The 13,746-nt window shown below is 52.8% G+C and overlaps 1 protein-coding gene across 1 annotated transcript; it reads left to right on the top strand.

Annotated features, from left to right (window-relative positions):
• Positions 1–4,420: 4,420 nt before the first annotated feature.
• LOC135287251 (uncharacterized) lies at positions 4,421–12,680 on the top strand. Its single transcript, XM_064400607.1, has 19 exons — positions 4,421–4,741; positions 5,204–5,283; positions 5,398–5,523; positions 5,641–5,720; positions 5,823–5,940; positions 6,240–6,314; positions 6,671–6,775; positions 7,158–7,323; positions 8,459–8,556; positions 8,652–8,801; positions 8,970–9,121; positions 9,416–9,560; positions 9,684–9,833; positions 9,977–10,153; positions 11,042–11,197; positions 11,583–11,684; positions 11,945–12,047; positions 12,190–12,249; positions 12,329–12,680. The coding sequence occupies exons 1-19, from the start codon at positions 4,624–4,626 to the stop codon at positions 12,463–12,465; spliced, it is 2,298 nt and encodes a 765-aa protein (XP_064256677.1). The 5' UTR covers positions 4,421–4,623; the 3' UTR covers positions 12,466–12,680.
• Positions 12,681–13,746: the final 1,066 nt, after the last annotated feature.

Genomic DNA, 13,746 nt, shown 5'->3' with positions numbered 1-13,746 from the left:
AGTTTAAAGAATCCAGATTACAGTTTGAGGGTCCCTGACCCCAGTTTGGGAGTCCAGGTCTTGAACCCTTAATCTGAGGGACCCAAAGCCCAGTTTAGGGGTCCCAGATCCCAGTTTGAGCGTCCCAGACCCACCACCAGCACACCTGGCACCACCACAACACTGGGAATTGGGATCAGGGGAGAAATCCTGCTGTAAATCACAAAATCAGGGTCTGATTCCTGGCCTGATCCCACCCAGTTCCATCACACCTGTGTGTGCCCACCTGCCCGCAGGTACCTTCGGGATTGCTCTAGGTGCAGTTGGTGCTTTCTAAAATAATCCACAATTTTACACCTAAATCTCCCCTGGAATCCTTCTTTTGGGTGATTTTTGGGATTAAACAGGAACATTGCAGCTCTCTAGGATGTGGAATTTGTCAGCCTGAATTGCCAGGCCCTTTGAATGAGCAACATGAGATACTGGAACTGGGAAAATCCCAAAAACCACCTCAAATTTTACACAGGTGAAGGGAAAGATGCATTGATCACGTTGGATTTACCTCTCTGGTCTCACTGTACTGCTCAGCAATGGGAATTATCTCTTCCAGAGTGAATTTCCAGGTGCTGACTTCAAATTCCTTCTGTTCATCTATCAGTTCTGGGATTAAAACATAACAGGGGAAAAAAGAGGAAAAGGTCCCAAAGACCAAACTCTTTTCCTGTAGAGAACCTGCCTCAAGCTCTGAATAATCACTCAAACTTACACAATTACTCAAAATATTTCAATGACTCCTAAAAATGGAGCAGCTCCAAAATTATTCAAATCCCACTCCAAATGGCTCAGTTGCTTCCAAAATGATTAAAAGGGCTGGTATTGAACCAGTATGGGACCAGTAAGAACCAGTATGGAAACAGGAAGGGATTGGTACTAGACCAATACAGGACCAGTATGCAGCCAGTAGGGCTAGCATGGGACCAGTATGACACCAGGATGGGACCAGTACTTGACCAGGATTGGACTGATGTAGGACCAGTACAGGGCAGTGTGGGACCAGTAGAGACCAAGCCAAGCAAATGCAGGACCTTTATGGGACTGCTGCTGGAACATGATGGGCCAGTGCAGACAAACACAGGCCAGTACAAACCAGTAGGAGCCAGTAGAGAACAGCACAAACCAGTGTGGGACCAGTGCAGGCCAGTACAGCCCAGTGTGAGGGCTAGTGTGAGCACTGTACAAACACTGTGGAGCAGTATGGCAGCAGCATGGGGCCAGCAGAGCCCTGCATGAGCCAGTGCTGGATTGTACTGGACCAGTGCGGGAACCAGTAAGGAGCTGTATAGGCCACTACAGGCAAGCACTGGGCCAGTATGAGAGCACTGTGGGTGACTGCAGGAGCAGAATGTGACCAGTACAGGCCAGTGTGGGACCAGTACTGGACCAGGAATGGGCCATTGCAGGATCAGTATGGAATCAGGATGAGAGCAGTGAGGACCCATATGGAAGCAGGATGGGACCAGTACACACCGGTACGGAACAGACCGGGACCAGTAAGGGAACATTAAAGACCAGCACAGGCCAATAGGAGACCAGTACAGGAGCAGCACGGGACCAGTACAAGCCTTTCAGTCTCACTTCCTGGAAAAATCCTGGAAAAGATTTTCCTGGGAGCTGTTACAAAGCCCTGGAGGACGAGGCCGGCCCCGGTCAGAGCCAGCGCGTCTCGGATTCCTCCTGGGACATGGTGACCCCTGGCTGCCCACGGGGTGCAGGTGGAGAATCTGCATTCCAGCAAGGCTTTCCAGACTGTCTCTGCCAGGATCCTTCAGGACAAACTGTTTATCCAGCCCCAGCTGGATAAACCTGCCATGTGCTGGGTGACAATGGGCACAAGGCTTGGGCACAAAGGGTGACAGTGACTGGGGTGGCATCAGGCTGGCACCGGTCACTAGTGAGGTTCTGCAGGGCTCCATCCTCGGCCCTGTGCTCCCCAACATCTCCATAAATGGCTTGGACACAGGACTGGGAGGGATCCTGAGCAGCGCACAGCCAGTACAAAATGGGGGTCCAGCTGTGGAGGGCAGTGACAGAGCAGATTTGGTGGCTGCCTGGTGTCTTGTCAGTGTCGCAGCAGGGCGTGCCTGAACTGGTAACAATTAGCATTGACTCCATGAGTCACAGAAGGCTGACCAATCTCTTTATTCTATATATCATTATTAAGAGACCCATTGCTTTTATAGAAAGTTACGGTACACCTGGACCTAATTGGTCCTGCTATCCAAACACCAGAAACAGCTGAAATAATAACTTTGCTTTGTAGATGGGAATTATTAGTGCCTGTTGAATGGGAGATACCTGAGGAATGCAGGGAAACAGTTAAGGAATGTCAAAAATTATTTGCCTGGAAATTAGGAAAAAGGAAGTGACAAGGGAAAAAGAGGGCAAGACCAGGCTGGCCGCTGTACTTGCCTCCGAGAAGATCAAATACACCTGCAATGGCTTGCTGACAGTTTTCAGCTTCCTTTTTCTACCTCTGTCGAGGTCAGAAATGAAGGCACTTGAGACAATAGTTCACGTTCAGACTCAGGTGTTTATTATTTCTTATCAATGTGACAGCCTCACAGCCGTGAGTTCTCCAGTCTTTCATTAGCAAGGCACAAAATGGCTCGCTATCTCTTGTTGCAAGGTCTTTTAAGGCTAAAATATCCAATTAAGAAATGACACCTAAATTATTTTCCCATTTAACCCAATAACTAATCCCTCAAAGCCCACAGTGTGGACTTTTCTGTCTAATTACAAAAGACCACCCAAATGCATGGAGAAGAAGGAAAAAGAAAGTAAAGAAGAACAGCCTGCCTCTGCCCTAAAACCTCCATCTTGCTTCATATTTATTACGATATTCTAAAACCCAAACTCTACATTTTCCACCCTGTGATATTACACACCTCTAACCAATTACACACCCATGACCCCAGTGCTATCAATCAATTTTGGAAGCCTTTTCCACGGCCTCAGGTCAAATGCAGTGCTCTCCAGGTTGTCAGAGTCTGTCTGTACAGAAAATCTAAAATTCTCAGCATGCAGGGTTCCAACAGGCTGCAACCCCATGGGCATGGGAGGTGGGGATATAAGCCATACCAGACCTCTGTTATTCCTTTTTCTGTCACTCATCTTTTGTCTTTTCCCTTTTGGGATAATGGCAAGATTGTATCACAAATGCTACTGAAAGCATTACACAGAAAGAAACCAAAGTTCTTCTTTTATTGCACGCCCCCATGTCAACAGGCACTGTTATAACCCATCCAAATGAAGTACCTGTAGGCAAAACAGGAAAAAATATTGGATTGCAAGAAACTTAGGAAAAAGTGCTTATAGACTGGGAATTGAATATCCAAAAGGAGAGAGATGGATTTGTTTCCCATTTGCCCTTAGGGGTGTAGTTCAAGATTCGGGAAAAAAACAATTAGTAAACAAAAAGGTAAAACCAGCACAGCAATCTAACTCATTATTAACCCAAATTTATGTGCTGAATTCTATGATAAGACTCCAAGCAGTTTTCGAGATATTAACAAACAGAAGTGCTCAGGCATCGGAATTAATACCAAGTCACAAATATTAAAATGGATTCTGTATGTGTGGTGTTAAAATAACATGACTATAAAGATATAGTTTTTATTTCTGTTGTTTACTAAAACTTAGAAATAGCTGATATAAGTATGCTTGTATTAAAATGCCTGCCTGAATGGGATAAAACCCAAAGAACACAAGATGAGGACACCTGTACAGATATGCCAACTATCAACACTTGCCATCAGTAGAAAAGTATGCACCAAGGCCCAGAACTGAAGGTGATGATAAAAAAGCACTAAAACCACAGCCAAGGAATCCACATGCTCTAAAAAGGCGGACCTGAGGAGGAGCCATTTCAAACAGTTCTTGGAATATGTAAACTAGCTTGGGAAAAGTTTACTATGCATAATTGTTTATGAATAGGCTGATGCAGTAGAAATGGTATCTAAAGGGTGTTTCCAAAATAGCAGGTGTGCTCTTGGCTAAGTGCCAAGACGCACCCAGCTGTAAATCTGTGCTTTCTTGTCTTTGTCTCCTCTTGTCCTTTATTAAACTTTGAATGTTTTACAGGAGAGTGAACCTTGTTTTTCACACAGGGACATCCTGGGGGCATGTGGGGGTGTCTGAACACAGGGCTCTGGGGCATGCTGGAGGGCACCAGGGATGTGCGGAGGGGACAGGAGGGCAAAGGGGGCCTGGAAGTACTTTGGGAGCACTTAGTGTGCCCAGGACTGAGCTGTGCCCATGCCCCCAGGGACAGCCAGAGCCTCCCTGCCCAGGTCCCTGGCCCGTTGCTGGGGGCAGGTTCCATGTCAATGGTTACCTGGATCCATTTCTGGGGGCAGGTGCTGTGTCACAGGGGAGCCCTTTGTGACACCCCACTGCTGCCCCTGTGGTCAGTGTCCAGCTGGACAGGGAGAGAACAGGATAGTTTGGGAATACAGAGCTGGCCAGGAGCCTCTACACACAAGCTCCAGAGTTTCCCTGCTTCTTCAGCAGCCCCGTGGTGCTGAGGTTTTTCCCAAACGATTCTTATTTCCCCTTTTCTCCGCTACCAGCCTTTTCTATCAAAGCATGGAGAGGAGAGCCCCGAGGCAGCCCAGGGTGGCCTGGGAGGAGGATGGGGCTCCCCAGGAAAGCAGCTCCCCAGTGGAGCCCTACGAGGTGACAATGGTGCAGCCCCTGCAGACGGGTGAGTGAGAGGCCCTGCTGGGCTGGGCAGGGCTGGGAGCCCAGCCTGTTTCCCTGGCTCACAGCAGCCCAGGGCTGGCTGTGATGCCTCAGGCTGAGGCTGCTCAGGGCTGAATGGCAGCCCCAGCACAATCTCTGCCAAGGAGGGAGTGAGCAGAGGGGCCCCAACTCCTGCTCTAGGGTGAGGGCAGTGAGCCGCGGCGGGGCCGGCAGCAGGCAGGGATGCCATGAGGCCCTGCACCTTTGCTGTCCCTCTGCCAGTGCATTCCTCAGCCCAAGGCTCTGGGGCTTTCCCCTCCGTGCTGTGCTCCAGCATGGCAGCTCCTCTGCTGGGCACCCTCCAGCCAGGATCCGCCTGGGAAGGCCGTGCCAGCAGAAGAGGCACAGGCCTGGGTGGAGGGCAGATCTTCCCCTGCTCTCTGCCATTGCCAGATTCTCTGCAGCCCTTCCTTCTCTCTGTCAGGTGCCGCTGGGTTAGCTGTGTGTGAGGAGGAGCAGGAAGCCATGGCATTCATCCAGGCCTTTGTCAGGCTCTCTTGCCCGGTAAATGCAGTCCATGGGCTGGTGGCTGTGCCCTGTACTCCCCCAGGGCTCTGGTCCTGCTGGCCATGTGTCCCCTCTCAGACGCCCCATGGTCTCTCTGTCCTTTGCTGCCAGATGCAGGATGACAAGCTGCAGTTCCTGGAGAGCATCCGCAGCCTGTGCAGCAGTGCCACGAACCGTGGCTCGTTAGCAGGCCTGGAGCGCTTCTGTCGCAGACATGAGCTGGCAGAGAAGATCGAGGTGAGGGCACACCTGGGGAGCCCCAGCACCCTGTGAGGGCAGTGCTTGTGCAGGGTGAGGAGCTGGTGGCACTGGGTGCTGGCAGCTGCCAGGTCCCAGCCCAGCTGTGCTCCACAGGCGCTGCTGAGCGAGGAGCCCCAGAAGCAGATGCGCACAGAGCTGCAGCTGCTTGCCATGCTGGCCATCACCCAACTGAGGTACCTGCTTGTGCCTCTGAGGGACGCTCTGCGTCCACCTGCACAAGGCCCTGAGATGCTGCTGCCATCAGCAGTATCCAACTGGAACCTCTCTCTCTGCAGCTCTGTGCTGCCCGAGCTGCTGGACAACACACAGCTGATCAGCTCCTGCTTTCGGAGGGTTCTTCTTCTGCCTCCAGAAGAGGAAATGACAGGCCTGGAGGCTTCCCTCTACACTCAGGTGAGTGCTGGGTGAGCTGCAGGAACCCCAGGCCCTCTGGGCTGCTCTTGGCCACCGCATGCTCCCTCATGATCAGAGATCCAAGGCATGGCAGGCTCTTGCTTTGCTTTCCCACCTTCATCCTTCCATCCCCTTCCCAGGGCTGGGCCATGTCCAGCATCACAGGCTAGTGCATGCAGGACACTGCCTGTCCCTGAATCTCCCAGGCAGTGAGGGCATCCTGCCCTGGGAATTCTGATCAGTCTCCACGGTGGGAGGGGCAGCAGAATCCCTGCCATCACTCTCTGTCTTCCCTGCAGACCGTGGATGCCATGGACATCCTGCTGAAGGCTGTGGTGCTCAAATCTGGCGAGGTGCTGCAGGACGTCTTGGAGGTCTGGCCTGTGCAAAGAGTGGGGGTATGGGCACTGTTCCTTACCCTGGGGGGGTTGCCCACTCCTGGCTGGGTGGTCCTCAGCCCAGTTGTGAGCAGGCAGAGCACACTGCAGGGAGGGCGCTGCCCTGCCCTGGAGCTCAGCTGGAGTACAGGGGCTGCAGAGAGTGGCACCTGCCTGGCCACAAGGTTGGCCCGGGGTCTTTGTCCCAGGCACAGGAGGCTCCTGAGGCTGAGCTCGAGGTGAAAGGAAGCCTTGAAGGATGGTAGGAGTCCAGCCCAGGAGGAGAGAGCCACGCTGATCGCACAGGAGCTGGTGTCTGCTCCCAGGGCTCACCTAAGCCTCTCTGTGCCCAGGTGCTGCTCACCTTCACCAGCTCTGAGAGAGCCGTTGTGCGGGAGAGGGCCTTGCAGAGGATTTGCAGCCTGAGCCATTGGCTGGCCAGCTGTTCCACTCTGGAGGTGAGGAGCAGGCACCCTCCAGCCATCTCCCTGTCCCCATGGCCAGTAGAGCTGGCAGCTCTGAGGTGCCTTCAAGGCCAGCCTGGGCTCAGGCTCTGAGCTGAAAGGTCTTGGTCCCTCCATTTTCCCTGGGCTTCCCAGCCAGGAGCCGGCTCTGCCCCAGCCCTCTGTCGGATGGGAGTGCCCAAGGAGCATGGAGGGAGCTCTCCCTGCTGGGGCTGCTGTCCAGTGATTCTCTGAGATGGGGCCTGCAGGGCCCTACCAAGCTCTGAGCCACCTCCAGCCTGGGATACACTGTGTGGGTCAGGCTTTTGGCCTCAGCTGCTCTTCTTCAGCCATTCTTCTTCTTCAGCCATTCTGCTCTTCTGCCTGCCTCCCCCAGGCTGGTCAATATGAGGATAGAGATGATGACTGTGGACAGATCCAGATCCCAGTCCTTGGGAAGTTGTTTGGACGTCTCATCCTCATGGCATTTGAGGAAGAAAAGACCAACCATGTGGCTCTGGATGCTCTCTACGCCCTCCTCAATTTCATCTCTCAGCAGCAACGTAAGAGAAGCTGTGCTGGGCTGCATCCCCCTGCACAGTGACACCCCCTGATCTATCTGCTGGTCTTCCCTGGCATTTTGATGGACCCTTGTGCCTGGTGCAGGTGCCACCATGTCCCCAGCACTGCTATCATCTCTATTCCTTCCCCACATTCTCTGTCCCAGCTTCTTGATGGTCCTGTGCAGCTAAGCTGCTCGTCCACACAGGACTCAGCCCCATTCCGTCCATTCCCCAGCTGCCCTGGAGAGCTTGTGTCCTTCCCTGCCACACGCCAGCCCCACGGGCCCTTCCCCCTGACCAGTACTGCAGCCACAGTGCAGCTGGGGGCTGCGTGCAGAGCTCCAGGGGCTCGCAGCCTCCTGGGCCAGCAGCACTGGCTGGAGACACTGGAGGAAGGCTGCCCCTTACACCCGTGCACCACCTCCTGCTGCAACCAACTCCTCCCCAGCAATTCCCAGTTCCCAAACTCTGTCAGGATGTGCTGGTTTTCAGCTTTTTTTTTCTTCTGTTGAGATCAAGACTGAAGGTACTTGAGACGATAGTTCATGTTTAGACTCATTTAAGACTTGTGTTTAATTTATCAATTTTCCAGTCTCACAGGCAGTGACTTCTGTAGTCTTTCATTAACAAGGCAAAAAATGGTTATCTCTCATCACAAGGTCTCTTAAGGCTAAAATATCTAATTAAGAAATGACACCTAAATGATTTTCTCTTTTAAGCTAATAACTAATCACTTGAAGTCCGCAATGCGAACTTTTCTGTCCACTTACAAAATACTACTCAAACTTCTGAAGGAGAAGGAAGAAGGTCAAGAAGAACAACCTGTCTCTGCCCTAAAACTTCTATCTTGCCCTATATATATTTCTGTATTCTAAAACCTTAAACTCTGAAGTTTTCTAGCCTGTGATATTACACATTTCTAATTAACTATACACCTGTAATCCCAGTGCTATCAATTAATTTTGGAAGTCTTTTTCACGGCCTCAGGTTAGATGTAGTGCTCTCCTGGGTGTAAGACTCTGTTAGCACAGAAAGTCTAAAATTCTTAGCATCCAGAAGTCCAGCAAGGATGTGGTTGGCTTGCTGGCACAGCAGCTGTGTCTCACTGATGTGTCCAAGTTTCCCCACTCTTCAGGTGTGACACTGCCAGAGGACAATGCACAGCTCCAAGCACACTGGGAAGATGGGATCAGCTCCTCACTTCATTCTCCTAATGCCAAGGACTTCATCGAGGTACCGAGAGCTCCCCTTGCTGGGACTCTTGTCCACAGCATTTCTGTAAGCAAAGGGGCCCAGAATCAGCAGGGTTCCTTTCCCTCCTGCCACAGGCTGTTGGAAAATACCTGGGACCTTCTGAGAGGACATACATCATCCTCTCAACCATTACGATGTTCCGCTACTCATCTCCCTGCAATCATCAGGTGGCTCTCAGCATGCTGGAGGTGATTGGGAGAGACCCTGACTGGTGGCTGATGGATGTAAGTGGCCTGTGTCTGGATTGCCCTGCCATATTGGCTTCCTGCCTCCCTCCATCCCTCCCAAATCCAGATGTTTTGGGCACCTGGAGCTGCCCTGAGGCAGCAGAGAGGGATGGGAAGGGCAGCTCGGCTCCAGTGGCAACACCATCCTCACCTGTGTCCCTCCAGGTGCCAAAAATCGTGAGCCACATCTACCACACTGGGTTGGTCACAGACATCCAAGTCCAGCACAGCCTCCACTGCCTGCTTCTCTTGGTGGCTGACAGGAGTCCTGGGCAGGTGGTCACAACACTGCTGCAGATCGCCCCACGAGGAGATAGGTACTGGTGCCAAAAGCCCCTGTGGGGAGAGGGACCCTGAGACCCTCTGGCTGGCAAACCCAAGAACACTGCAGGACCCCACCAAGGAGCCAGGCCCCCCATCCCTCCACCCTTTCCAGCCCTGATGGGGGTCATTCAGGCCTGCAACAGCCAAAGCTGGCTGGGCCTGCCAGAGCTAGCCCAGAGCCAGCACGCTGCTCCTCAGGCATCTCCTGCCTGCCTGGGCAGGATCCCCAGGCAGCCCACATCCTGCAGCGCTGGGCCAGGCCCTGCTGACAGTGCTCTGCCTTGCAGGAATGCCCTCAGTTTGTGGGAGGTGATGTTCTCGGTGCCCCAGACGGTAGAGAAGGTCTTGAAGGAGCTTCGTGTCCAACTCCAGGACCTGAAGAATGGCATTTTTCGCACCTTTCCTGAAAACGACTGCCTCTCTTACTTGGCTGTGAGTGAGCAGCAAAAGCTCCGGTGCCCTTGTCCTCAGCTGTGGGGGGAAGCAGAAGCTGTGCCAGAGGAGCCCTGCTGGCTTTGCCAGGGGCAAAGTTGCTCACTGCAGGGTTTCTTTCAGCTGCTGGCCTCCGAAGATGTGCAAGAGGAGGAATTCGCTCCATTGTACAAAACCTGCAGGTTTCTGCTGTATTCAGCCAACAGCACAGACAGAGAGATAACCTCCCTGCTGCTCAGGGCCCTCATCACACTGTCCAACAGAGAGGACAGGGTGAGCAGGGTGCTGTCAGGGGCACACACGGGGAAGCCAGCCTTTCAACCCTGGCCTGGGAGTCAGGACAAGGGCTCACGGCTCCAAACAGCCTCCCTGACTGGCAGGGCCTGCTCACCAAATGGAAACTGTCTTTCCTGCAGGCGAGAAAAATGAAGGTCCTGCTGCCAGACCTGATGAACCTGTTGCGGCAGAACTGCACGTCTCTGGTGATGATGGCCCTGATGGTCCTCCAGAACATGATGAAGTGCTTGAAGAGGACCGAGGCCAGTTTAATTGCTGCGGATGTGGCGAGGGTACTCTGGTACCACTTTGATGAGGTGAGGCCAATGTGAGCCCGAGCCCTGAGAGGGGCACTGGGCTGTGTCAGCAGCACTCGGGGCAGGCTCCGCTCCCCTGGGCTCTCCTGGCATGGATTCTGCTTCTCCCCACTCTGCAATCTGGCCCCCGAGCATTGCCCCTCACCTCAGCTGCTGTCACACCCTGCTGGGAAGGATGAAAGTTTGACAAGAAAGTCTCACAGATATGGATGCTTGGCAGAAAGATTTCTGAATGTAGAACTTGAGAATGAAATAGGGATGGAAGCAAGTTTTGATACAGAAGAAAAGAATTGCCCAGCCACTCTTACTGGATAACTAAGAAAGCAAAGGGTATGTTAGTTAGAAGGGGGTTTTTATCACTTAGAGCAAAGGATAAACCCACCTCAAACAAGAAGATATTTTTACCAAGCAGAAAGATAGCACAGGCAAACAAGATTGCCAACGTTGCAAGTAGAAAAAAGGTCTCCGAATTTTCCACTGCAAGAAAACTGGAAAACAACTTCTATGTTAAACTGTAACATATTAACTTTTAGTGATTGGAGAATAGTAACACAAATATGGTAATTATAGTAGTTATGCTAAGCTATGGGCAAAAGTTAAGATATAGATTGGTTCTTCTGTATTAAGATGCTATTAAGCAAAGAAAAGTATATAATACATTGGAACCAAAATTAAAGGGTCTTCAGGCTTGCCTACAGCTGGAGCTGACAGCTGTAGGCACAGGCTCTGTCGCCCACGACCCTGGACTGCTGTAACATCTTGGATACAATAAACTGCATTTTGAAGAGCCTCCTGAAGTCCCACATCTCTCCTTCAGGCTCTTGCTACACCCCTCATTATGGGTGGCAGCTGCTGTTTCCCAAGCTCACCTCTCCTTGTTCCTTCCAGGAGGAAAGCTGGGTGCGGGAGAGCTGCATCAGCTCCTTCAGAGACCTGGTGAGGACAGTGGTGGGGAAGGAGAAGAAGTGGATGAAGAACTTCGTGCACACTGTCCTGGCCCCGCTCATCCTTCACATGAACGACGAGGCCCCCAAAGTGGGCCAGGTACTGATGTCAAGGCTGAGCAGTGACACAGAGAGGGGTGGCTGACACTCCCTGGGGCTCCGGGGCACTGGGCAGCACCCCCCAGCACAGACCCTGGGAAGGGTCCCTGCAGAATCAGTGCAGCAGGGCTGGACAAGCTGGCACGGCCATTCCCAACCCCTGCCCTGCCTACTGCAGCAGGGCTCAGCCCCAGCCCAGCACCACCAAGGTGTGGGATGTGTGCTATGTGATCCCCAAAGGTGTTGGAGAGCAGGGATTTGAGCCTCTATCCCTGTACCTAGGGGCCATTCCCAGATGCTTTGGCAGGGGCGTGTCCCAGCTCCCTAAAGGCAGAGTCACCTTTCCCAGGCCCTGGAGCCATGTCCCAGCTTCTGCTGTTCCACAGGCCTCCAGGAATGCCCTCCTTGCCATCGCAGAGCTCCTCAAGTGGAAGGAGATGAAGCATGTGGTGAAGACACGGCAGACCTGGAAGATGGCTGAGTGCTTGGTGAGGATGCACCCCAGGGACTGTGCCAGGCCATGGGCTCTGCAGCTGGGCCTAGGGAAGAGACCCCACAGCCTGGAGCTGCATCCTTGTTCCTGGCTCAAGAACAGGGCTCTTCTCCAGGCTCATCTCCAGGCCCATCTCCCCTTCCTGCACCCAGGGGGAGGGAACAGAGCTCTTGGTGATGGAGGTGCTGGCAGGAGGGGCTGCTCCAGCCACCTGGAGGGTATGTGGCAATGCTCACACCTTTCTGGTCTCTCCAGATGAAAAAGGACAGCAGCAGGGCTGAGCAGTACCTTCTTCAGAGCCTGAAGTACCTGAAGGACCCTCAGGAATGCGTGCGAGACTCGACTATCAGGTTCATCGGTAAGCCCCAGCCCAGGCTCCCACTTTGGGCAGCTCCTGTCTCCCCCAGCCCTTGCCCAGTGTCACATCCAGGCTACTGGTGGGCCCTGGCTGCTGGGAGCATGCTGGGGAACAGCAGGGGCTGACAGAGCTCTGTGCCCAGGGACCATCATGCGGCATGTCAAGGACCAAAGCACGGAGGTGCCTGCTCTGATTGTCAGAGGTGAGTGGGGAGCGAGGGCTGGGAGACTGGGGGGTCTCTGTAAACACAGGAACTCAGCTCGGCTCTGTTTTGGTCACAGAGCTTCAGGCCTTGGAGAAAGATGGCTGTGAATTCATCTGTTGCCTGGCAGCTCAGACCAGCTTCATCCTGAGCAGGCTGAGGGAGCAGCAATCACCAGCAGGGTCCCGATGCTCTCTGTGGTGCTGGCACCGCTGAGCTGGGGGCCTCTTGTGTCCAGAGTGGCACATTCAGGCCAGACTGAGCAGGAACACCCTCCCGCTGATTCACAAGGTGCAGAAAGGACTCCTGACTTCCTGAGGTTCTTATCAGAGAAGGCTCTGCGTGTGGTTGGATCCAGGCTTGGTCAGCACTTCGTCATACATCGTTGAGCCTGGACATCACATTGTTCTGAGGATTATGGTTGGCAAACCAACTATAGCTGTAAATAGTTTATTTGTAAATAAAGTTAGTTTTGTGTTTAAATAATAGCTTGTCAATTTCTTTTTAAGACAAGGTGACCCATCTGGTTCATCAAGGAAAGCCAGTAAAAAAATCCCAAAAGACTGGGATTCCAGCAAAGATTTGCAGACTGTCTCTGGCAGGATCCTTCAGGACAAACTGTCCAGCCCCAGCTGGATAAACTTGCCATGTGATGGGTGACAATGGGCACAAGGCTTGGGCACAAAGGGTGACAGTGACTGGGGTGGCATCAGGCTGGCACCGGTCACTAGTGGGGTTCTGCAGGGCTCCATCCTCGGCCCTGTGCTCCCCAACATCTCCATAAATGGCTTGGACACAGGACTGGGAGGGATCCTGAGCAGCGCACAGCCAGTACAAAATGGGAAGAGCTATTGGCTCCCTGGAAGGCCTGAAGGCCCTTGGAGAGACCTGGACACAGGGGACAAAGGGACAACCACCAACCATGTGGAGACCAACAAACACAGGGGATGGATTCTGCCCCCGGGATGGGGCAATCCAGGATGTACGGTGTCATGGTTTGACCCTGGCACAATGCCAGTGCCCCCATGAAAGGTATATTTCCAAAATGGTTACTGTGAGATGTGACCTGGAAACAGAACAAACCAGGCTCCAACTTGGGAATGGAGGGAAAAGACAACACTTTATTAATCTATAACATAGAAACAAAAAGAAAAAAAAAAAAAAACACACCAAAAAACACATACAACAATCCACAATGGAACACTCCTCCTCCCCCCCCTCCCCCCCCAACACTCAGTCCCCTCTGACACTCAATTCTCAGTCCAATACCATCCTTCACACAACCTCCCCCCAGTTCATCAGGAGAGAGGAGTCTCCCTCTTGCACCATGGGCCTCCCCAGGAAACACAGTTGGAACCTCCTGTGCTTCCATGTCACACGTGGCAGCCGCCCGGAGAGAATCTGCCGTGGTGACCATCTTCCTTCCATGTCCAGTGCTCTCACCACTGGCCATGGATCCAAACTTCTTCTTAGGTCCTTTTAAGAATGTCTTGCCCA

Source organism: Passer domesticus, chromosome 29 (assembly GCF_036417665.1).
Source record: "Passer domesticus isolate bPasDom1 chromosome 29, bPasDom1.hap1, whole genome shotgun sequence".
NCBI classification, from domain to species: Eukaryota; Metazoa; Chordata; class Aves; order Passeriformes; family Passeridae; genus Passer; species Passer domesticus.
This window is presented reverse-complemented; position numbering and strand designations above follow the sequence as displayed.

Coding starts and splice junctions, on each gene's coding strand:
- LOC135287251 (XM_064400607.1), top strand. CDS start 4,624: ATGGAGAGGAGAGCCCCGAGGCAGCCCAGGGTGGCCTGGGAGGAGGAT. Junction 5,721..5,822: donor CTGGCCATCACCCAACTGAG/GTACCTGCTTGT, acceptor CTCTCTCTGCAG/CTCTGTGCTGCCCGAGCTGC. Junction 8,557..8,651: donor ATGCCAAGGACTTCATCGAG/GTACCGAGAGCT, acceptor CTCCTGCCACAG/GCTGTTGGAAAATACCTGGG.